The following is a 24,859-nucleotide window of genomic DNA, read 5'->3' as shown; positions in this document are numbered from 1 at the left end:
CTTAGACTGGGTCTCCAGGCTGCAGCCCTCTAGTTTACCAACCACGATAAGAAGACAAGCCCAGTTATGTTTGGTACCTGTTACCCATTTTCCTCCAGGAACCTGTGACCAGCAACTGATTTACAGTAACTCAAAACCAGCTTCTTCAAAACAAAATATTTATTCACCCACAACTCCATAGCAAACAGAGACAAGGGATAAAACAACAAAATGCCTATATATACTTTCCTTGCAAGTTTTGGGTACGTTCCTCTCAGCCCAGTCATCCCTATTCCTGTCCTGGGAGAGACAGTCCCTGCAGCATCCTCTGTGTTCCTCTCAGAAATTCACCTCCATCTGCTGCTGCTTGCTCACCTTCCTCCCCTTCCTATCTAGGCAGGGTTTTTAATGGTTTAGTTTTCCTTTGTTCCTAGGCCCTGATCTGCGAAGAATAAGTCTTGCTATGCTGGCTGGAGCATTTCCCAATTAATAACTCCCCCATTGTTTCTCAAGGAACCGTGGGCATTCTGTCTGGTTGTACCTTGTTGTAGTTTCCTGTTTCTCCCCTCCCCCCCCCCCATCAACTTCCTTCAATTTAATTCCATGCAGTCAGGCAATATAATAAACAGTAAAATGAGTTTCATATGGTATTAAGAAAAAATAATACAAATAGCTTCCTCCTCTACAAGTACATTTTATACTTGTGTTCCAGGGACTTTCCAGGTGTAATTCATAAGGCCAGAAGAGACAACGATTAAAGAATTAGAAGCTGGTGTATTTTCTGCCCTCCCCACACCCCCGCCGCGCTGTTGTACGAGGTCATTTCCAATGCTTTCTCCGCAGTCATCAGTGTTTTCTTGGCATTTGTGTATTTAAAACATCTCACTAAAAATGAATGTGCTCTTTGGAGTTTGGTGATATTTATTGCGGAAATAATATTTTACTTTGCAAATGCGCAAAAGATCCGTGTTTCAGGAAGGGCTGTTTATATGGAAGGGCCTGTGGAGTAAGTGCATGTCCTCATCAGTTTTGCGCAGGAGATGGCTGTTAGGGGCAGTAGCCCCTTGGGGGCTTATGTTGTTACATTACTCTATGGTGTCTTTAGTTATCATAGAATCATAGCAGTGTAGGACTGGAAGGGACCGCAGTAGGTCATCTAGTCCAGTCTCTGCACTCAAGACAGGACTATGTAATAACTAGACCATCCCTGACAGGTGTTTGTCTAACCAGTTCTTAAAAACCTCCAATGTTGGAGATTTACCCTACACCCTGCAATTTATTCCAATGCTTAACTACCTTAATGTACAATCTAAACCTCCTTTGGTGCAATTTAAGCCCGTTGTTTCTTGTCCTATTCTCAGAAGTTAACCAGAAGAATTTTTCTCCTTCCTCCTTGTAACAGTTTTCAAGTACATAAAAGGTTATGTCCCCCCTCAGTCTTCTCTTCTCCAGATTAAACAAACCCAATTTTTTCAATCTTTCTTCATAGGTTGTGTTTTCTAGAACTTTAATAATTTTTGTTGCTCTTTTCTGGATTTTCTCCAATTAGTCCACATCTTTCCTGAAATGTGGTGCCCAGAACTGGACACAATACTCCAGCTGAGGCTTTATCAGCATGGAGTAGAGCAGAAGAATTACTGCTAGAGTCTTGCTTACAACACTCCTGCTAATACATCCCAGAATGTTTGCTTTTTTTACAACAGTGTAGCACTGTAGAATCATTTAGCTTGTGGTCCACTATAACCCCCAGAACCCTTTTCACAGCACTCCTTCCTGGGCAGTCATTTGCACACACACAAAATGGAAGTTGATTGTTCCTTCCTAAGTGGAGTACTTGGCATTTGACCTTATTGAATTGCATCCTATTGACTTCAGACCATTTCTCCAGATCATTTTGAATTTTAATCCTGTCTTCCAAAGCACTTGCAACCCCTCCCAGCTTGGTATAGCCTGACACTGAGGCTAAATCCTGAGAGAGACTGGAGCTGAGGGGTAAGAACCTAGATGGATAGATAAATCCATGTATCATGTGACCGGGTGCCTGGGATGGACCACACTGAGAATGAGGCATTCAGGGCAGACTGCATGAAACAGGGCAGACAATCTCCAGAAACTTGTGATTTATGCTATAATTAGATTCACCAAACCAGTATCAAAAAAATGTTTGTAGCACCACACTGGTTAACAAGAAGCCAAACACAGTCCTCTTTAGGCATTCGGCTCCCATCCAGACAAACGGATCTAATATAGTGAGGGGTTACTGAAAACCCAATTCACCATATGTGAGGTTCTACTAATCCCAAAGGATCAGACACTTACCCCAGGTCAATATGTATCTCAGATCTTACCCAAGTATCACGCTGTCAGCCAATCCTTGCAAAACTAACTAAAGATTTATTAATAGAAGAAAGGAGGAGAGTAATTGAATGGTTAAGGAATCATATACATACAAATGATTTTCAGTGTTCATAGATCTAGGGTTACCATATTTCAACAATCAAAAAAGAGGACGGGAGGAGCCTCGCCCTAGCCCTGCCCCCGTTCTGCCCTAGCCCCGCCCCTGCCACTCCCTCCCACTTCCCGCTCCCCTCAGAACCCCCAACCCTACCCCTGCTCCTTGTCCCCTGACTGTCCCCTCCTGGGACCCCTGTCCCTAACTGCCCCCCAGGACTCCACCCCCTACCTAAGCCTCCCTTTTCCTTATCCCCTGACTGCCCCCTCCTGAGACCCTACCTGTCCCCTGACTGCCCAAAACCTTATCGACACCCCCACCCCAGACAGCCCCCCCCCCAGAACTCCTGACCCATCCAACCCTCCCCCTGCTCCCTGTCTCTTGACTGCTCCCTCCAGAACCCCCCGCCCCTTTCTCCGACCACCTGGCCCCCTTACCATGCTGCTCAGAACAGCGTGCCGGGCTCCCCAGCGGAGCACACAGCCTGGTCCCCACCCTTGCAGAGTGCTGCGGAGCGGCACGCTGGGCAGCGGGGGCGGGGGGGGGGCAGGGGGAGGAGCTCCAGACTGCCGGAGGCCCGATGCGAACGTCTGGCGATCTGCGAATGCGGGGAGGGGGAGGAGGGGAGTGATCTCAAGCAGCAGGGGAGAGGAGGCGGAAGCGGAGGAGGGGCTCTGGCTGCCAGAGCTCCGTGCGAGTGGCACGATCCGGCCGGCTGCCCTGTCAGCTGCGCGCGCTCTGCATGGGGGGGAAATCTGGACATTTACAAATTCCCCCCGGACGCTATTTTTAACTCAGAAAAGCCAGACGTGTCCGGGAGAATCTGGACGAATGGTAACCCTATTAGATCAGGATCATAGCAGTGATGGAATAGGCTGCTGACTTGCAAAAGTCTCTCTGGTAACTTGCAAAAGATTGGAAGGTCCCCAGTCCATAGTTCAAAAATATCCTTTTAGTTGTAAATTCACAGTCCAGAGAATTGGAGGAGTAATGAGGCAAAATGGCGATGTCTCAGATGTCTTTCCGTGTGCATGGAAATTTAATGTCCCCAAAAAAGCCCACAGCCCTTGTGTATGGAAAGTTACTGACAAAGATGGAATCCAAGGTCACATGTCCACAGCACATGCCCTTACATGTTTTGCTGAATCATAGGGGTGGCCATTGGCTCCTTGCTGTCTGAGGCATCCAGAGGAAGACTCCATGAAGAGCTGATCTCCCTTAATGGCCCATCACCAACTGAATGCTCTGTCCACAATTGAATGGTTCATCAACACTGGGCTGGCTACACGGGATGTAAAACTACCTTGTGGGTGTCACACAAGAACAAAACATGTGTGAGATACAAATACATAGCAAATATTCATAACTTCAGATACAAAGATGATACATGCATATAACCAGGATTATCATGTTTAGCAGATGACAACTTTTCCATTGATACCTTACATGATACACTTTGTATCAAATTTAGTGCTATTGTGCAACAGTAGTAGTAACAATGATATAAATGGTCATCTTCAATAATACAGCATCACATCATGGACATAGCTTCACTATTTGGGAAATGGTGGTGTAGCTGACAACTGCTATTGCCTCGTTAAGAGGCTTAAAATGAGGCCTTTAGTGGGGTTGTTGTAGTGGGGCAGAATTTGACCCAGAATTTTTTTTCTTTTGGTGGGGAAAAATACCTTTTTCAGTGAGCTGGGTTTTGTGTGTGTGTGTGTGTGTGTGTGTGTGTGTGTGTGTGTGTGTGTTTGTTTTTACAGACAGTCTTATCTATTTCTGTGCAAAATTCCTCCCTCGTTGTTGATGCATGCATTAAATTGTGTCAGTGACATGTCAGCACAAAGATATTGTAACACAGCTGGAAGGCCATTGGGCTAAAGAAATGTTCACCTCAGAAATTTCACTTCGATACTCACGTGCTTAAAGTTTTTTTTATGTTTCATCCTTCTAAGTACCGTTTCATGTACATTTCAATCTCTGAAATTCTTTCATAGCTATTTTGGAAGCTTAAAAAGAAAAGCTTAAATGATTAAACTGTAATTTAAATTTCCTGCCTTTGAAGACAAGAAACTAAATGCGGATACAGTTACTGTTGATGTGGCTAAGAAGCCATGGCTTGTTTCTCTGTGTTTTGTTTTACGTCTGTGTGCTCACATCTTTCATTGGAAGGTTAGAATTTTCATTCTTTTCAGGAAAAGCAATAGCATTTTCTGCTAACATCTGCACTTTCAACATTCTTGCTTTTGTGCATCCACTCAAGATTTCAAATGAACAATTTCTCCATCTTTTTATTCATCACTTTGGATAATATTTATGTATGGACATTAGATGTTTATGTGACTGTCAGTCAGGATGTTGGTTGGAGTTATTTACTTTTTGATCGCTTTGTCTTACGTTTTTATTTAGATGAGTGATTTGAAATAATTGTGGGTCTTTCTGGGTAGCAATCTTTTAAAGGAGTTTTATCTAGTGATACTCAGAACCTATCTACATGACTGACTTTTTTTTGTTTGCTAGCTGCTATAGCTGTTTGGCTGTTAGTTGTGAGGAATATGTGTATCCTGGTTTTAACAAATAAAGGTCTTGAAGAATGAATCCTAGAATATCAAGGTTGGAAGGGAACTCAGGAGGTCATCTAGTCCAACCCCCTGACAGATTTTTATCCCAGTTCCCTAAATAGCCCCCTCAAGGATTGAGCTCTCAATCCTGGGTTTAGTAGGCCAATGCTCAAACCACTGAGCTATCCCTCCCCCAATGGGATTGGTTGCCTCTAAATACTGTCTTTTTATAAGTCAACTGTAGGCAGAGACTTGTGTGTTTAGCGAGAGGAAGACAAAGGAGACTATAAGGGTGCTAAGACAGGCTTTTATTGCATTAGTACTACACAGTCTGGATTCACATTCTAGCTTTTCACCCAGTTTGTGTCATGAAGAGTTCAGTGACAACTACCAAGTCCCACTGTGTCCTAATGCTGAGATGTAGCATCACACTGAATCCAGTTTATGCTCCTGCCCTATGGTTCAATAACTGTTTATCTTGTAACAAGTCTACTAGAAATTGTGTTGATTTTTTTCATTCAAACATTGGCTCAGTTTAGTCAACATTTGAGTCGATATCATCTGTTTCAAAGCAAGCCTTGGCTTGCAACATACTTTCAGTAAGATCAGTGCCTTTGTATTAGTGATAGTGGTTTAAAAAAAATAAAAACTGCTTTTAGCTTTTCATTGATAGGGCTTCAGACACTACATGTGAACATAGTGCATTGACTGTGTAGTTCATTAGTTTGTTACTGTTTTATGGAAAAGATTCTTGTTTTTCTCCAGCATTGACTAACATATGTGAAGTATAAACACTGTAATTGTCTGTATTTACAAGACAAGCCACACTGTAGAATGCACGATTTGATCACCAGGTTAAACCTTTTCTTAGGAGGCACCTAAGGCATCTGTCTTACAACTAAAAATGTGTGGCCCACAACAGTGAAATTACATCATTAACTAAATGAAGCTCAGGGCTATCAGATCATTTCAAGGTACGTCTACACTGCATGTTCCTTTCAGCAGCGAATAGAGTACATACCCACACAGCCCCTCTGGCACAGGTGTCAACAGCAGCGTAGATGGTGAGGCATAATTTAGGCAAGAGGAGTTAATACACATGTACCAATGTAGTGTCCCACTGCTGGAGCCTTTCTCCTCTGCAGGAAAAAACTCCCCCAGCGGGGAAATGCTCTGGCAGTGGGCAGCTCCTCACTGTGGATCCCTTCCCTGCCTCAGGGAAAGGCTCCAGCAGCAGGGAGGCAGCAGAAAAAGGCTGCCAACTCCCTGCTGCTGCAGCCCTTCCCCTCTGCAGAGAGAGAGACTGCCAGACTTCCTGCTACTGGAGCATTTCCCCTCCATGGAGGAGGCTGTGGCAGTGGGGGAGGCTGAGCCTTTCTCCACTGCCGCACCCTGCCGGAGCCTTTCACTGACACTGTAGCTACACACCGCAGCGTGGACGCCGTGTGCTTTTTCACTGTGTGGTGTGTAGCTACATGTACGCTGTATGTCGCCACAAGTGGTGTGTAGTGTAGATGTAGCCTCTGTGAACTAGAAAGTTTTCAATAGGGGGCCACATCCTCAGCTGGTGTAAATCTGAACATTTATACCAGCACAAGATCTGTCTTCATAAGCTGTACGTTATGATAGATTGCGTAAGTATATTACACTGCAGATCAAAAACTGAGTAGTGTATTTGCATCTTAAAGCATGGGGAACTACCTGTATTAATGTCAATAAGACTTAGAGGTAGAATTATCATAAATGCTAAATGCCTTGTCCCACTGAAAGTCAGTAGGACTTGTATATCTAGGTCACTACTCAGTTATTTTTGACAATCCCTCACTAAAGGCTAGGATGTTCAATAGAGCTAGTTCAGATTTACACCAGTATAAGGGAGATCAGAATCTGGACTGTAAGCCCCTGTATGGCCAGATGAGAAAACACCCCTATACTGAATATACCTAATTTTCTTAATCTTTTGCAAATCATTTATCAAAAACTCCATTGAATTGAACTTGTCAAGCAAATTACACCAGTCACTGCAGGCACATACATCACATTTTTATGTACATTATATAATGGGGTTTAAAATGGGATCAAATGAGTGTTGGTATCAAATAACTGATTTCACTGGAAGGACTCACATGCTTAAAATTTAGTATGTGCAAAAGTCTCTTCAGGCTGAGGCCTAAGACCCTCATTCCACAAGCTGTTGCATGTGGTGGTGTTTGCAGCATAAAGGCCTTAAAAGACAAAAGAGGGAAGAAAGGAGGGTGGGGGATGGGTATTGGCATACAAAGTGGTCAGAGAAAATTAACACATCTTTTTCCATACATTTATGATTCAAGCAGTATTTAATTTTTGGCTAATATATTTTGGTAAAATTATTTATCCCCCTTGACTTTTTACTATTACTGGTGTATTTGATGTAAGCCTTTTTTTACTTTTGATAGTAATGAACACCAGAGTCTTTTCAGTTTATTCTACCTTTGCTTTACTCTATATTTAAAATTACAGCTAACCCCAGTTTTATCCTTGTGATGTGCACGCGCGCGCACACACACACACACACACACACACACACACACACACACACACACACACACAATTATTGACATTGTTTTTTTAAAAAGTGTATTTAATCCTAGACTTTTCTGCATGCTTCTCAATTATTTTGAAGTCTTTTCATCCAACTTTTTCACATAAATTAACAGTGGGGTAGACGGGTACTTGTGGATAGCTTTTATCAATGTTCTTTTCTTTTTCTTTCTTTCCTTTATAAACTATCTCAACCTACCATTCTAGCTATCTACTCCTCCTTCTCATTACTATCTTCAAGGCCTTGTTTTTCCTTTTGAAAGAGTGTTTCTTTGGAGTACAGTACAGATGAGATAATTAAGAACAAATCCATCTCTGGGGTGGAGACGTGCTGTCATGCAATGTACTGTCTACTCTTTAGGTAATGGGCAGAAGTATCTCAGTTGTATGGTCTCTGCAGTGAATGGAGAGAGAGTCAAAACAGATCAATCAGTGTATATGCTGTGATCACGCCCATGATTCACCTCTGTAGCTATCGATAGAAGCCTTGAGAATAGATAACTTAGGTGCACTTCATTAACTCTAGCAGGAAAACAGACTGACAGAACATGTGTTATGGCATTAATGAGAAAGTGCCAGTTTTTCTCAAGTCCCCTTTGCTAAACAGTTGACCAATTATTCCCAACCCTTTTTTGCTAAGGAATTGACACGTTTCAAGTTTCCTTTTACAGGACTAGGGTAGAATAGACACGACTTGTGCCTTCCATATCTAGATGGGTAACTCAAATGACTCATCTTATTCTCTAGCTTGGCATATGCCACGTGATTGCCAGAAACTGGGAGTGGACACAGGTGATATATCACTCTATGTTGAGTTAAAGGCTTCTTTTCTATATAAAGAAAGTTGTTTTTTCTCTGATTCTAACTTTTGAAGTCAAGTGTTATAAATGTGGCACAATAGGTCATGTACTGTATTAAGGGCTTGTTTTGTTTAATAAAAATATATTTATATGCTATTTTTTGTTTAAATTCTAGTTACCACCCTAATGCAGCTTGACACAAATCATGAACAAAATTAATATTTAGTAAATAAGCCATATATCAGTCACCATTTTCTAATCTACTAAAAATGTACAGTTAATAAAATTATATATTAAGCTATATAATTGCTTAAATAAATGTATGTAGTTATAGTGTACCTTCCTAGGTAGCACATGTTCCAGATCTAGTGTGAAGGTGCTATTTAGCTGTAAATCAATATGTTTTAGCATTGATATATCAACCAATGAGAGTGCACCTTTTTGTAGGAAAATAACTGAACTACAAATAGAAATGTTGATTAAAATCGAAGCTTTCCTTTAGGTGATTTAAATCATTATTTAAATCAATCCACCCTGCCTTGCAGACTGGAAGAGTTTCCTGTTTCCTGCCTGCCAGGCTGAGTCTGCCAATGTGCAAATATGTCTGAATCTGGAAAATGACCAAGTGCTAATGAGGCTCAGACAAAAGTCAATACTTTCTAAAGCACAGCGGTCCAGATCCTGCTCTCATTCAATGGGAAGTTTGCCATTGACTTCAGTGGGAGCAGGATTGGGCCCAGTGTGTTTGCTGTGACCTCACCTGTAGAGAATCTTCCTAGTGAGACATTTCCCAGAAGCTTCTCTCTGATTTGTGGTAAAGAGCCAAGCGCTTCTGTGGTTTGCAGCAGAGGTATGGAGCTCTGCCAGCAGAACCTGCAGTTGAGTCAGCATTTATCAGCGTGGTTCTTTGGTTTCCAAAACAGTCTTGCATTAGGAGCAAGGTTCAGGCACAGAAATATCATCATCAAGAGTAGCTGCCGGTTTTTGTTTTTTCTTTTTTAAGGTTTTTTTTTTTTTTTTTTTTTTTTTTTTATCCTAGAAATGTTACTTTTCAGGTAATGTCTGTAATTTCCAGTTGGGGGAAGAGCGGGCTAAGCAGTGGCTCTGTCCTTGGCTAAGACAGTGATACACATAATGGTCATTACCCATTTTGTCCCAGGAGCTGCTTTTCCAGAAGGCAGCAGTGACATTACAGATTTAAAACTCCCGCAGCAAATGTCCTTTATTTTAGGAATGTTAGGGTGACCATATTTCCCAAAGGAAAAATGGGACACCCCACGGGGCTGGCCCCAGCCACTTGCCTGAGCCCCCTCCGGCCCAGCCACTCGCCTGAGTCCCCACTACCCCTACTCGAGGCTGTTGCTGATCACTCGAACCCTGCCTGCCCCCCGCATGCTGGAACCCTTTCTCTTCCCCTCCCCTGTTCCCCCCCACCCCTGCCCCTCATGCAGGACTGGCATCACTGCTCACCCCTTCACCTTCCTCCACACCACAACCCTAGGGTGACCATATTTCCCAAAAGGGAAAACGGGACACGGCCTGGGGCTAGCCCGACCACCCTCCTCCCCAACCCAGGGCTGGCGTCAGCAGCTGGCCTGAGCCGCACCCATGTGGAGCTGGCCCGTGCCACTCTTTTCTCCCCCCTCCCCCACCTCTAACCCCCCCCACAAGCCACGCGGGGCCTGCCCAAGCCTGTGTGGGGCCAGCCCGCACCGCTCACACCCTCAGCCCGTGCTCTCATCCGAGCCTTCCCTCCTTCCCCCCGTGCGGGCTGGCGCTGCCCTTCCATTCCCCCGCATGTTCCTCCATGCCTCGCTAGGGGTTGCCTCGCACCCCACTTTTTTGGCAAAAGTGGGCATTTGTCCTGTTTATTCTTGCCAACTGATGATCAGTTGGCAAGAGCAAACAGGACAAATGCCCACTTTTGCCAAAAAAGTTGAGGTGGCCAGGACAGGGCTTAAAAAAGGGACTGTCCTGGCCAAAACAGGACATATGGTCACCCTAAGGAACGTGCTTTAGTCAAGTGGAAGTTATCGGTCTCTGTCTTTGGAACAGTGTGTTGGGAGATGGGCATTGCTTCTTCTTTTAAATTAGGTCTCTCTCATAGAGCAGACTTTAATATTACTTCCAAAGGGCTGGATTCTGAACTGAGTTACTCTGTGGCAAATCTAGACCAGTGGAATTACTCCAGATTTATGCCAGTGTAGCACAGATACAAAATGCAATAAAATATTAGTTACCAGATCATGACTAAGATGAGGTTTCCTTAAAGAATAGCAGCTGGCTGGCAAATGCACCCAGCGATCGAGGTTACAGCAAGACTCCAAACACCAAGTGGTTGCAGCACTGGAAGATTCTTGTCTCCTCAAATAACTGTAGGACCTGATGTGTTTCCACTTAAAAATGGTGTAACTGATTTTCTGAATAGGGGAAAAAGAGTCCAGGTAAAGGGGGTACCAGGACTGTTGTGTGTCGTGGTCATAGCATGGACACTCAAAGGGCTAAGTGAGCTATTTGACGGACAATGTACCTATCTGGCTTAGTGGAATCCTGTACTAAACTAAGGGACAATGTCTTAGGCCTGGTCTACACTACGACTTTAATTCGGATTTAGTTGCGTTAATCCGAATTAACCCTTCACCCGTCCACACTACAGAGCCAGTTAATTCGAATTAAAGGGCACTTAAAATCGATTTCTGTACTCCACCTCGACGAGCGGAGTAGTGCCTAAATCGATTTTGTTAATTCGAATTAGGGTTAGTGTGGCCGCACACCACCGAATTACTGTGGTTAAAGTAATGGGGTAGTGTGGCCGCACACCACCGAATTAATGTGGTTAAAAACCGAATTAATGTGCTTAGTGTGGCCGCGCACAATCGAATTTATACAACCTGTTTCCCAAATTCGAATTATCTAAATTCGGATTAATCCTGTAGTGTAGACATACCCTTAGTTAACCTGGTTTGTTAAAAAGCCCAGGAACTTAAATTAATTTTGTCTCGGGCAGTTCTTCTGCACATAATTTTGGCTTCAAATTTGGTTCTTTATCAAGGAAATGGCCCTGTTGCTGTTTCCAGCACACAATTTAACTTCCAAAGTTGTATCTGCCCTACAAAATAACAAGATGCCTCACTGAAAACTTGTTTTGGTGATTTCTTGTTGTTTGCATGGATTGACTTGAGAGCAAAGCTGGAAGCACTGTAACAGCTAAGGCTTCAATATGTACAATGTAGGCTTCACAGTGAAGCTTGAAAAAGATACATTATTCTACATATTCAAAGAAATATTCATTCATTTTTGATCACTGTATTACTAGCATTTCTTTTAGGGCTTTTCTACACGCAAGTTGCACTTGTTCAACTAAATCTAGTTTTTAAAAGTCCGTTTAGTTAAAATGGTGCAAACTCCTGTGTGGAATCTTATATTAATTTAAAACTGGGTGTATCCGTTTTGCCTGCTCCTGTAAATTTACTGATATGAGCTAAATGGGTATATCAGGTTTCAACTGAGACAAAAGTGTCAGCACACAGACTTGCTCTGGCTTAGCTACCTCACTATGAAATTACACTTTTAGTTACACTGGTGCAACTTTGTCTTAGTGTCAGTGAGTACTTGAATTTCACACTAGCTCTGTGGTATGTAAGCAGATTATTATTTGTATTGTAGTAGCATCTAGGACCCCCAGTCCTGGACCAGAACCCCATTGTGCTAGGTGCTGTACAAACAGAACAAAAAGATGGCTGCTGCCACAAGGAGCTTATAACCCAAGTAATGTACATGCTATACATATGGGAAGCTTTGTGTTATGACTGTCTTTCATCTCACAAAATCCTTCTGTTTATATATGCTTTATCTGTTTGTCTTTTTTAATTTGGTAAAAAATGTTTTAGAGAAGTGTTATTTGAGATGGTTACAGATTTTTTTTTTATTATAAGATTTTGCATATTCTAAAGCAGGTGGGATTTGCTCCTAGGTACTGGGAAATGGCAAACTTGTAATTGCCTTCATGATAATATGGCTTTCTTTCACCTCTCCAGAGGTTTGCAAAGGTCTTCTAAACAAGGGACTTGATTCACGCCTGGGTGGTTTTGGCATTTGCTAGCATAGACCACCTGCTGCTGAAAAGTCTGTCCTGAGCTGGCCAGCACCATGCCTAGGGCTTGTCTGACTAGAAAATAAGGTAGTGTACGAACATAGCCTTGAGGAGCCTGTCTGGGCTGATGCTTTAAAGTAATGTGAATTAACATGACTCCTCAAGTTTGTCTAACACAACCTTATTTTCTAGTGAAGAGCAGCCCCAAAAATGGATGGGGAAGGGGTACGACCATGTTTACTATCTTAGTTACTTTAATGGCCCCCATCACCCTAGTGTCTGAGTGTCTCACAATCTTTAATGCATTTTTGCCTCACAATACCCCTGTGAGGGGCAGTGCTATTCTCCCCATTTTACAGCAGGAGGACTGAGGCACAGAAAGGCTAGTGACTTTCCCAAGGTCATGCACGAAATTGAACTCAGATCTCAAGTCTTAAGCTGGTGTCCTAACCACTGGGTCATCCTTCCTCTCTTGGTGACTAGATTAGCACAGCCTTGACCACGGTTTTAGAGCAACTCTCTGGCCCCATCCCTGCCAGGGCAAAAATCCAGAGGGTAAATCCTTTCTGGAGTAGAGGTGTCCTTGCTGATGCAGGTGGGGTTTCCAGTGCCAGGCTGAGATCTCTACTAAACCCTGCTCAGGGGCCTCACCACAAAATCAGCCTCCAGCTTACAAATGTCCAATAAACTTGTACATAATCATTTTTCTGACTGTAGCTGAACTTTAGTCATAAACCTGTTTTTAAAGGGGTCTGCAGTCAGGGGTGGTTTCATGACCATTCTCCTGCATGGCGCACCACTCTTTCCCCACCCCCTTTAATTCCCTGTTGCGTGCTCGCTGGTGAATGTGAAAAGAGTCCTCTCTGGCACTGAAACCTTTGCTGTGTAATGTAGATATCCAAAAGGAAAAGCTTGCAAGTGACTCCTTGGGAAGGAGCAGCAGTTGGTTGCTGAACCTCGATACCAAAGCCAAAGCTGATGCCAGTATGATGGGCACTGTAATTACCTCCATCAGAGAGCTCAGATTGGATATGGGAGCTGAGAGCATTGTGTTAACTTAAATGGCCCTGAAAGGCAAAACGTAATGAGAAAGTTAACTCGTTACTGGCAATATAATACTGATTCCCAGTTTTGGCCCGATTTGCCTTTTATTTCATTCCAAATATGGGTCAACTCTTCTCCAATGCACAAGGGGGATCAAGACTCTGGTATGGACAGAATTTATTAAGGAGCTCTGTGTTCACAAAGTAGATAGAGCAGGATATTGTGGGGCGGGGGGTTACTAATGGGAGCTTTGCTATTATCTTCAATGGGCCCAGGGTCTGGCCCATTCCCCACCATACAAATCAGAGGCAAGTTTTGCTCATTGTATTTTAAAATAATACAAGGCAGGAGTTTCTAATAGGTTTGGATTTTTGTTCTTCTTTTGTACTACTAAAACTTGTAACTAAGTTAATAGACTATTTAATAGTCTTGCTTGTAAGAATAATAACCTCTGCTCTTCCACTCCAAAAATAGTATTGCATTACAGATTAGGAGAGGTTCACTCAAGGCAATGTACTTATGGGTTCTTATTTAGAAGTAACTGCTAATTAAAATATTAGTTGGCATTCCCCTCTGTGTTCTGCTTACTCATGTGAATTGAATCACAGTTCTAGGGATCTAGATGAGATGATATCTACCACAGAGGAAGAGGGAAAGCTTCATATTCCAGTCAAGGAATCCAGGCAGCTAAGCTTTCTCTAAATGTTTTAAATAGAAAAACTGCACTAACCAAATGACAGCTGCTGAGTTATAAGTTTAGCTGAATTTGAAGATAAACATTGTTGCCTGAAATACGTGATTTCCTTTAGGTTTAATACTGTTTTTCTTTCTGTTTACTATGTATTGCCCACCTAATGTGCATAATAGGTAAACTGTACAAAATAGCAAAGTTTCTTCCCCAACAAATTTATGCTCTAAAGGTATGAGCATGTACAAAAAAGAATAAAACAGAGTGGCTTTATAGCAAAAGTACTTGATGAAGTGGTAGATAAATTTCCAGAAGTTTATTGAAGGACGAGGGGGAACTTGCATGGCAGTACTAGATGGGAGGCTGTGGTGACTGTAAACAGTGTTGCAAAGTTAAGAGTGAGAGAGAGTGTCAGAGCGTGACCAGGAAGGATGTCCAGCAAGCTGGGGTGAGGGAGAAGGAGGAGTTGAGAGCAGTGGGAAAGGGTCTGAGAGCAAGGGGGGAGGGGGGATAGTACTCGGAAGTCTATGGTGCTGAATATGCCATGAATACATACCCAGATAGAACTCCATCCAAATGGCAGTAGAAGGCATACGGAGATTCAAGGAAGGTAGAAACATAGAGCATGTATGTCAGGTTCGGAGTGGTAGCCGTGTTAGTCTGTATCAGCCAAAAAAATGAGGAGTCCTTGTGGCACCTTAGAGACAAACAAATTTATTTGAGCATAAGCTTTCATGGGCTAAAACCCACTTCATCAGATGCATGCATGTGTTATCCTAAAAATACATTGGTGAGCAATGTCACTATTTTGAGAATACAGTAGTATAATGAGCACAATTTTCTGCTAGTAAAAGAAGAAAAATCACAGGGGGATTGTTTAGGGCACCACTAACTACCTCAGATAACACAAACTGAGACAAATTCTGTATTGATTTACCCCATGCTTTTCCATTACAGTCCTTGAGGGGTTTATTTGGTCCTTAGCCTGATTCCAGACAGCTCTTGAGTGTCTGGTGAGAAGTAAAACATGGAGCAGTTATGATTTTATTAGCACAGTAAAGTGTGGATATAACACTGACGAGATTTTTCCTTCTGCTCCTCTTTAGAAGCTACTCATTGTGGTAGTTACGGGAGTTAAGAATTTAGGGCAAAGTGGAATGTCTGTGTGATCACTACACAGAATGCTCTTCCCCCTTATCACTGTTCTTTCCCAGCCATTCTGTGAGTCTGCTTGGGAAATGTGCTGAAAGGTGTAGGTATTGCTTGTTGGTGCTCCAAGTTCTCTTCTGGCTACTTTGCAAGCTTAAATTGAGGGTGACTTTGCCCTCTTCTATCCTCTATAGCCTTTCCTATGTTTGGCTTGTTCCTCTACACACAAGAGTTACATTCTGTTGAAGTCAGCAGGAGTAAGAACAAGCCAGATAACTTCCTTTTATTCTTCTAACCTCAGACACATGTTTCTGTGCTTGCACTCTTGTCTGTCTGCTACTGTATACTCCAATTTTTCTGTGCATCACATCCCTCCCTAGGACTCTAACTCTTCGTATCAGATGGGATTCTAATGCAGTAAGTAGTACATGAACCCAAGTAGCTGTGTTGATTTGACTTCGCAAATTTGCTTTCTGTTTCTGTTCATTATGCTTGGGTTGGGCTTCCTGCTCAGGTTATGCTTGTCCAGTTTTTTTCTGCCCTGCTTGCTTGTTTTATGCCTTCATGCACAGTTGGTATGTGCTCTGGAACTGTAGGCAGTACTTGTGGAATCAGTGACACGGAGAGTGACCAAAATCACTAAGGGATTTTTTTCTCTTTCTCTTTCCCTGCTTGTCTCAGTGCAATAAGGCAGATATTGTGCATGACTTAAAACACCATTTTATGGAAAGGGTACAGGTGCACAGAATCTCTGTTAACATGTTAATTTGTTGGGCGTACAATGTAATCTATGGAGAGATTATATACCACTCACTGGTTGCTGAAAGCATAGATCTATGAAGGGTAGAAAACCCTGTATTCCTTTTCTTACAGTGATATATTTTATTTTTACAGTGGCCCATTCCCAAGAACCTCACCACTCCACTGACAAGCCTGTCATCCACTGCCATAAATGTGAGGAGCCGTGTAAAGGCGAAGTGCTCCGTGTCCAGTCCAAGCACTTTCACATCAAATGCTTCACCTGCAAAGGTAGCGAATTCACATTCATTTGGCGTAAATGAATTAATACATGTGAATAGTTCAAACCAGTTTGTCTTGAGTTGACTGTGAGGGGTTAACTTTGGATATTGTCATTGGCAACAGCTGTGGGCAGAGATGGATTCAATCAGAAGACATCTGTATTTCTCAAAATACACAGTCCCAGAACTTGTGGGTGGGCAAGGTGAAGGATGGATGGAGAGCTGGCTGAGTCATAAGTGTAAGAGCATCCAGCTGAATGGCACCAAAAAGACCAAATTCTCTAAGCAAACATTTAGGTATTCAGGCCTTTTTAAGAAACTGATGACATTAACAACCAGTTACTCTGTTCTTATTACTACTGGATCCAGTAATTGCCATTATAGGAGTGCCATCAACTCAGAAAAACATGTCACTCTGCATATTTATATTAGTTATCATTACAAGTAATAAGATTACTGTAACTGAAAGTTGAAACTTTTGTAGGTAGTCACGTTTCTCCGGTATGGTCAGTTAAGACCATGATCAGAACCTGCCTAGATTGGGATCTTAATCAATTTCCCCTGTTTGTGTGGGGAACAGGAGAACATTAACAGCTGTTAGGGGCCCCTGCAACTACTTCTAAATCATTTTAAACAAGTGACTGGATTTTAGGATGATTGTGTGGGATTGGGCATGTTTATAATGTTCCACATAATGGAAAGGAAAACTGTCAGGAAACAGAAGTGGCCACCTTCTAAGCGCTCATTATTATAAACAGCAAGGGGGAAAATAAACATGAGGGATTATATTGCCTCTTTTGACATTGCACAAAACATGGGTTTTATGCAAGACTCTTGTGTGCATTTGATAGTGTTGTAAATCATGGTGGTTTTTCAAGTGATGGTCCCTGTGTGTATTCCACACATGGGTATGCATGTGCATCATATACCTGAATTGGGAAACTTTTTTAGTAAGTTATGTCTGTTGGTCTGCCATGCACAGTTCATCTTCTCGTGCTCTGAACGAAGAGTATAAAGGGCAGTGTGGACTGATACCTGTCCAGTTCCTTCTTACCGCTACATGATCTGAGTTGGAATACAGTGTCGCTTCAATCTTCCTCTACTTGAATACCTGTAAATATAATTTGTAGGGCTGTCAAGCAATTAAAAAAAACTAATTGTGATTAATCACGCAATTAATTGCACTGTTAAAGAATAATATAATACAATTTATTTAAATATTTATGGGTGTTTTCTACATTTTCAAATATATTAATTTAAATTACCACACAGAACACAGTGTACAGTGCTCATTTTATATTATTATTTTTATTACAAATATTTGCACAGTAAAAAACAAAAGAAATAATATTTTTCAATTCACCTAATACAAATAATGTTGTGCAATCTCTTTATCATGAAAGTTGAACGTACAAATGTAGAATTATGTAAAGGGGGAAAAAAAAACTGCACTCAAAACCAAAACAATGTAAAACTTTATAGCCTGAGAATCCACTCAGTCCTACTTTTTGTTCAGCCAATCGCTCAGACAAACAAGTTTGTTTACATTTGCAGGAGATAATGCTGCTTGCTTGCTTGTTTACAATGTCACCTGAAAGTGAGAATAGGTGTTTACATGGCACTGTTGTAGCCAGCGTCACAAGATATTTACATGCCAGATACACTAACGATTCATATGTCCCTTCATGCTTCAACCACCATTCCAGAGGACACGCGTCCATGCCGATGACAGGTTCTGCTCGATAACGATCCAAAGCAGTGCGGACCAACGCATGTTCATTTTCATCATCTGAGTCAGATGCCATTAGCAGAAGGTTGATTTTATTTTTTGGTGGTTCAGTTCTGTAGTTTCCGCATCGGAGTGTTGCTCTTTTAAGGCTTCTGAAAGCAAGCTCCACACCTCGTACCTCTCAGATTTTGGAAGGTACTTCAGATTCTTAAACCTGGGGTCGAGTGCTTTAGCTGTCTTTAGAAATCTCACATTTGCATTTTGTCAAATCTGCAGTGAAAGTGTTCTTAAAACGAAAAAACATGTGCTGGGTCATCTGAGACTGCTATAACATGAAATATATGGCAGAATGCAGGTAAAAAACAGAGCAGGAGACATATAATTCTCCCCCAAGGAGTTCAGTCACAAATTTAATTAACAGATTTTTTTAATGAGCGTCATCAGCATGGAAGCATGTCCTCTGGAATGGTGGCCGAAACAGGAAGGGGCATACAAATGTTTAGCATATTTGGCACATAAATACCTTACAACACCGGCTACAAAAGTGCCATGGAAATGCCTGTTCTCACTTTCAGGTGACATCGTAAATAAGAAGCGGGCAGCATTATGTCCTGTAAATGTAAACAGACTTGTTTGTCTTTATGATTGGCTGAACAAGAAGTAGGACTGAGTGGACTTGTAGGCTCTAAAGTTTTACATTGTTTTGGTTTTTTTTGAGTGCAGTTATGTAACAAAAAAAAATCTACATTTGTAAGTTACACTTTCATGATTAAAAGATTGCACTACAGTATTGTATTTTTCAATTCATCTCATACCATTCTTTTGTTTATCATTTTTACAGTGCAAATATTTGTAATAAAAAAATATAAAGTGAGCACTGTACACTTTGTATTCTGTGTTGTAATTGAAATCAATAAATTTGAAAATGTAGAAAAACATCCAAAAATATTTAATAAATTTCAATTGGTATTCTATTGTTTAAAAGTGCGATTAATGGCAATTAATTTTTTTTAACTGCGATTGATTTTTTGAGTCAGTTGTGTGAGTTAACTGCACTTAATTGACAGCCCTAATAATTTGTAACTAGTGTTAGTATTTTTAGTAGTTTAGACATGGTATTAGCAGTGTTTTTATGTTCGATTAGTTCTCTCCACCCTGGGAAGCTATTCTCTGCAGAGAGGGACTGTGCTAAGAGTCCTGGGATTCAAGAACTGTCTCTTGTCCCTTTCTTTCTCCATGATGAACACTACAGCTGCCTTTATTGCCTCGGTGAGACTCACGTTTGCTGCTCCTTCCCTTTCCGAACTCATGAGGGACAAGAACTCTGTCTGTGGCTGCCCCTCATGGAGCAGGCTATGAGACCCCATTCATATCCAGGCTGGGGAGACCCCCCTGTATAGTGGCTTCAGATTGCAAACAGTGCCCCTGTAAACACAAGCTCTGGAGCACAGGCTAAAACTCTGAAGCCTAAAAAAAAATCTCATGAGTATAGGCATAAGGACAGATTCCCCATCCAGATCTGCCTCCAAGTAAAAAACATCCCTCCCCATCTTGGTCCAAGTCGGGTGAGTTTTCGTGTGTGGGTCCTAAGGAGTTAGGTCCTCATAATCCTGCTGTTTAAGAAGGCAAGGAGAGAAGGAAGAAAGCTCTAATAAAGATTTCAACTCTGTCCCACAAGCCAAAAAAACTGTGTTTATCAGCCCTCTCTGCGAGCTGCATGCTTCATTAGTTCCGATGTAGTCCATGTGGGATCCTCCAAATACTAGACCATCGGACACCCTGGATTTGCTGGCCCTCCTCCTCAGGGGCTCCCCAAATGCCAGGAAAGACCAATACTCGTACCTCAAAGAATATTTTCACTTTGTTCTTCCCCCAATCTCCTCTTCTGTCGGTCCCAGCTCCTCTTAGAGACACCCCCACACCCAAAGAAACCACCACAAGAAGAAGAGGATCCTCTCCTACAACTTGGAACGTCCTCCTACCAGTACCACAGGCACCGCTGGTAGGGCAGGAGATGATTATTTCATCAAGTGAATCTGATGCTCCAAATGATTTCCCCTCCCCTCCCCGAGCTGATCCTGCCTTCTGGACTGTGTAGGATCCATATAGAAGATCTGTGCAAGAATCACACCCGCCCTCCCTCTCCCAGTTGATATTAACTGTGGCTCCATCAAAGTTGGCAGAAGAAGAAGTTGAGCTGGATCCACCAGTCCTGCCAGTTATAATGGGTTTGTCATCCTCCACACCTGATGACCACAGGCAGTATCAGGAACTGTTACAGAGGATAGCAACCAAGCTCCAGATACCTCTCTAAGGTCCAGGACACACACATGATCTATTGGACATCCTCCAGGTCTCTGGCCTTTTTAGGGTGGTCCTTCAAAACAGCTAAGCCATTTTGGAGCCTGCCAGATCTTTGAGAAATGCTTGCCTCTTCTGTCAGCTAAAGGGATGGAGTTTTTATTCATTCATCCAGAACCCGACTCCTTTGAGGGACAAGCAGCTAAAGAAAGATCCAGGACCCAGCATTCTAAGACTCCGTACACACTTTTACAAGATATTACGCATGGGTCCTGACTTCTTCTGCAGATACAGCTGTGGGGACAGCAGTACTGCAGAAAGCAATACCATCTTCAAGATGTGTGGTCCCTATCTGTATTCCACTACCCTCCCTCCATCTCCTCTGCTGTGGATCATGACCAGATTTGTGGAAATGTAGCCTTTTATTTAATTTAGTAATGTTGTATTACACCACTATGTGTTCAGCTCTAGTGGCTACAGTTTCAAGCTCAATAGAGTGAAAGTCACCTCTGCTACTTGCTTCAGAGTTAGTCTCTAGGAAAACATAAGACCAAGGATAGTGACCACACGTACATTCACAAGTACAAGGTCTAGTCTGTTTTACACCTTTTATTAAAGTTACAATTAAAGTTATGATTACCCAAGAACATAGAAAGCCTATAAAGACCTATGCACAAATTACAAATAGAGTTATACTCACATTTTTAATGATATTCTAGGGTCTGATGGCTCCCTTGCCAATTGAGCATCAGTAGAAGGATGCTTCCTGCTGGAGCTTTCCTGAAGGGAACTCATTTTACCCAATTTGGAAGCCCTCTTTTATCTTGTAATTCTGACTATACCTACTACTCTGCACATGTGTTTGAAGGTGTCCACCCTTTTTTTCCTTATTTGTCTTGTCCCCCAAGAATATTGAGGTACCCCATTTTAGAACAGTAAAGCTGTCTTAGACAGCTAAATATTAGACTAGCATAGCTCCTTAATACAAAGACACTCTTTGGTGTCTGCTGAAACACACACATACTGTAAACATAAATATTTTTTCTTTAGAAAAAAAAATTCTGAAAGTTGAATAAAGTATAATACTGAATCTTAAAATTGATGTGGGAACTAAAATTGCACTGAAAACCAATAGCCCTGAAATACTTAAAAACAAGCTGGAAAGACTTTCTGATAGGCTGAATTATGGGATCATATATCCGATACACTCATTACTGCTTGTTGTTTTGTCCTTTAATACTGAAATAATGATTATTGTGGCAGAGCTCCTTCTCCATCTCGGTGGGTTCCACGCTTCCTCTTAATGGTGAGCTGGGGGATTCCTCTCTCTCTGGGAATTTCCCCACAAACCTGGGTTTACTGCCCCCACATTGTCTGGGCAGGGTTCCTCCCTGCCTCCCTGACAGGGGAGGGGGAGAGGAGCCTCTTAGTCTCTGGTAACTCCTCCGGTGTAGTGGTGGCAGGCCAGGCACCCAGTTCAGTCTCTCCCCTCTGGCGAGGTCTCTTCTCCTCAAACCTCTGGGGCCTGGAAGGGGGCTGTATGCCCTGTTGGGAAGGGTTTCCCCTACTCTTCACCTCTGTACCTGTGAGGTCTGTCTCCAGCATTTGTCAGTGTCTGCACTGTCAGGCTCTCCAGTAGCACACCTGCTCCCCATGGTTCCTATTGTGTGTGCCTATCTGACCGGAGGGGGGGCTTTTAACAGGTTCTGGCAGGCCCTTGATTGGCCCCAGGTATCCTGATTGGCCCCAGGTATCCTGATTAACCTGGAGTAATCCCTGTTCAATTACCAGGAGAAAAGGGATCTGCTTATCCTGGGGCTAATATATCTGCCTCCGGTGTCCCCTTTACTTCTCTCTTTTTGACCCTTTGACCTTCACACCTGCCCTTCTTTTTCTTTTTTGTTGTCCCCTGTAATCAGTTGAGTTCCTGGGCTCAGTGGATCCTCCCCAAAGGCTGGGGGAGGGTCCTTTAGCCGGGCTTACGCCGCCCACTTCCCCTGGAATTTTCAATAGGACCACTCTCCCACTGCTCCCTGGCCCTGCTGTATCACACTACACCTCTACCCCGATATAACGCTGTCCTTGGGAGCCAAAAAATCTTACTGCGTTATATCGAACTTGCTTTGATCCGCCGGAGTGCGCAGCCCCGCCCCCCCGGAGCACTGCTTTACCGTGTTCTATCTGAATTCGTGTTATATCGGGGTAGAGGTGTATATAGCCTCCTTTTGAAAACCTCCAATGAAGGAGATTCCATGACTTCCCTAGGCAGTTTGTCCATTGTCCTACTTTTCTTACAGTTAGGAAGTTTTTGCTGAGATTCAATCTAATCTGTATTTTTAACCCATTGCCTCTTGTCCTGTCCAATTTGGCAAGACAGAACAATTTTCGCCATTTTTTTTTTTATGGCAGCTTTTCAAGTATTTGAAGACTGCTATCATGTCCCCTCCTTAATCTGCTCTAGTCCAAACAAAACATCGCTCTCCTATAGCCATCTGGCCTGACCCTGTCACATTATATATACATATATAAGCTTATTCATAACAAATTTTATTTTAAACTGTCACTTTGGGGCCAAAGCCATCCAATGTTTTTTATACAATCAGTCAATATAGGGAAAACATTGGAATTCCAACTCCGATTCCCTTCTGGCATCCAAAACCTCATATAGATCTGTGTCTGACTGAGAGTGGATAGTGCTACTTTCCAAGCATTTGGTCATGCCCTGAAGATGTTGGATTTGACCCTCTTTGGTTTGTGTGTCTTGCTGAACCTTTTTGGTATTGTTAGTGTGATACATACAAGGAAGACTGTTCTAGGCAGGCAGTAAAGACAGCAGCCTGTCATTTATTCCCATACCACATTCTAAGCTCACAGGAGACATAAAGGGCCTATTCTTCACTATGTCACTCTAGTTTTACACAGGTGTAACTCTAATTGGGCCAGTGTGGCTGAATTGGCATAAAACCGGAATAACGTAGGGATGAATCATGCCCAAGGACTTCAGAGAATTTTGTCAGGAAAGTATCTTAAGCGTTCTAAAATACCTGCAGGTCTTCTCAGTCTTTTACATCTTACATGGCTTTCGCCAGGGAGACACTTTTTTTGCTTTGACTGAGTACTGTCTCTTAGTATTTTAAGAGCTACAAGCTCAGTGGTTGATTTGTTTAGCATGTTGCTAATTCAGCTTGTAGTTAAGGGTGTAGTTGAAATCCCTGCTACTCACATGTTACAGATTCCTGCTTAGTGACCAACAAACCGTAGTACATCAAGGAAAAATCCAGACAGGCTGACCCCTATAATGCACTGCTGCAACCCCATATTGAGGGACTGGATCATCTCTGAATTCACAAGTGTGCTGTGTGGCGACACTCAAATGGCTATAAATCACCCTAAACCAAAGCCTACTGAAATCAGTGGAAAGGCTCCCTTTGTTTTCACTGGGCTTGATGTTTCTGCAATGAATTGAGTGCATATGTACAGGCACTCCAGTCATCTGTGGAGATAAAGTCTGTGACACTTAACACACCAATACCCCAACTCTACCTCACCTCCCAAAAGAGAATTCTGTTAGCTGTGAGCAAGTAGCAAACTATTATAGGTACTAGAGCCAACCATGGGGGTTGAGATGATGAAAATTATTAAGCCAGTGTATATTCTTCTGGGGAGTATGCAGATAAAGTCTATACTGAAGAGATTATTTCAGTTTTTACTTTAAGAATCTAAGCTATGTATTCAGATATTTTGTATATACCCAGTATGTACTGTAGTAGTGGCTTCAGCCTCTGTTTTTTCAGCCTGCCTTTTTGCACTTGCAGATATTTGTAGAGGGCATTTTGAAGGTGCAGATTAATTGCAGGTGTATTTTATAATGTAATAACACATTGCAAGGAGCAATCAGATACTTAAATACAGGTGCATCTTGCAGAATTGAGACATCTATCTGTTGCGTGCACAAACAAAGCAACTGAAATTTTTTGGATGTTGATAAATGTGTGTAAAATCTGAAGCCAGTTCTGAAAATCAGGCCCCAGATAATCTGTATCCGTAGATATCCATGCTCTTTCCCTCTCCCTCTCTCTTACATATAGGAATAAATTAGCACCTCCAGGGCTTGTTTGGGAACACCACAGCCAAACACAGTTTTCAGAAGGAGAATGCAAAGAGAACATTATTTATTCTTCTTCTCCGCCTCTTGCATACATTATTAGGATGAAAGGTGACTCTTTTTGTCACCGCATCGTTAGATGTCTTCCTTTCAGTTAGATGTTGCCTTCTAAATTATCATTCAGCAAGGGGATGGGATGGCTGGGGGATATTTGTGGAGAGTTGTGAGTAAGTCTTTGCTAAGTTTAACTAAAACTTTCTGTGTATTAGCTGTTGATGGATGAAAATGATTTCTTGCAGTTAACAACTTTGCCTGAATTACAGCTTTGCCTTCTGCTACTCCTTTATTTATTTATT

At 42.3% G+C, this 24,859-nt stretch overlaps 1 protein-coding gene across 4 annotated transcripts in view; it reads left to right on the top strand.

Annotated features, from left to right (window-relative positions):
* ABLIM1 (actin binding LIM protein 1) overlaps positions 1–24,859 on the top strand; it is a 210,613-nt gene that overhangs the window by 8,043 nt on the left and 177,711 nt on the right. For all 4 annotated transcript variants that reach the window (XM_026651133.1, XM_026651129.1, XM_026651131.1 and 1 more), the window contains exon 2: positions 16,244–16,378. In XM_026651133.1, the coding sequence (XP_026506918.1) occupies positions 16,244–16,378 (135 nt within the window). The remainder of the gene's footprint in view (positions 1–16,243; positions 16,379–24,859) is intronic.

Source organism: Terrapene carolina, unplaced genomic scaffold, assembly GCF_002925995.2.
Source record: "Terrapene carolina triunguis isolate 2854851 unplaced genomic scaffold, T_m_triunguis-2.0 Scaffold95, whole genome shotgun sequence".
NCBI classification, from domain to species: Eukaryota; Metazoa; Chordata; order Testudines; family Emydidae; genus Terrapene; species Terrapene triunguis.
The sequence above is the reverse complement of the archived record's forward strand: the minus strand, read 5'-3'. Positions and strand labels throughout refer to the sequence as shown.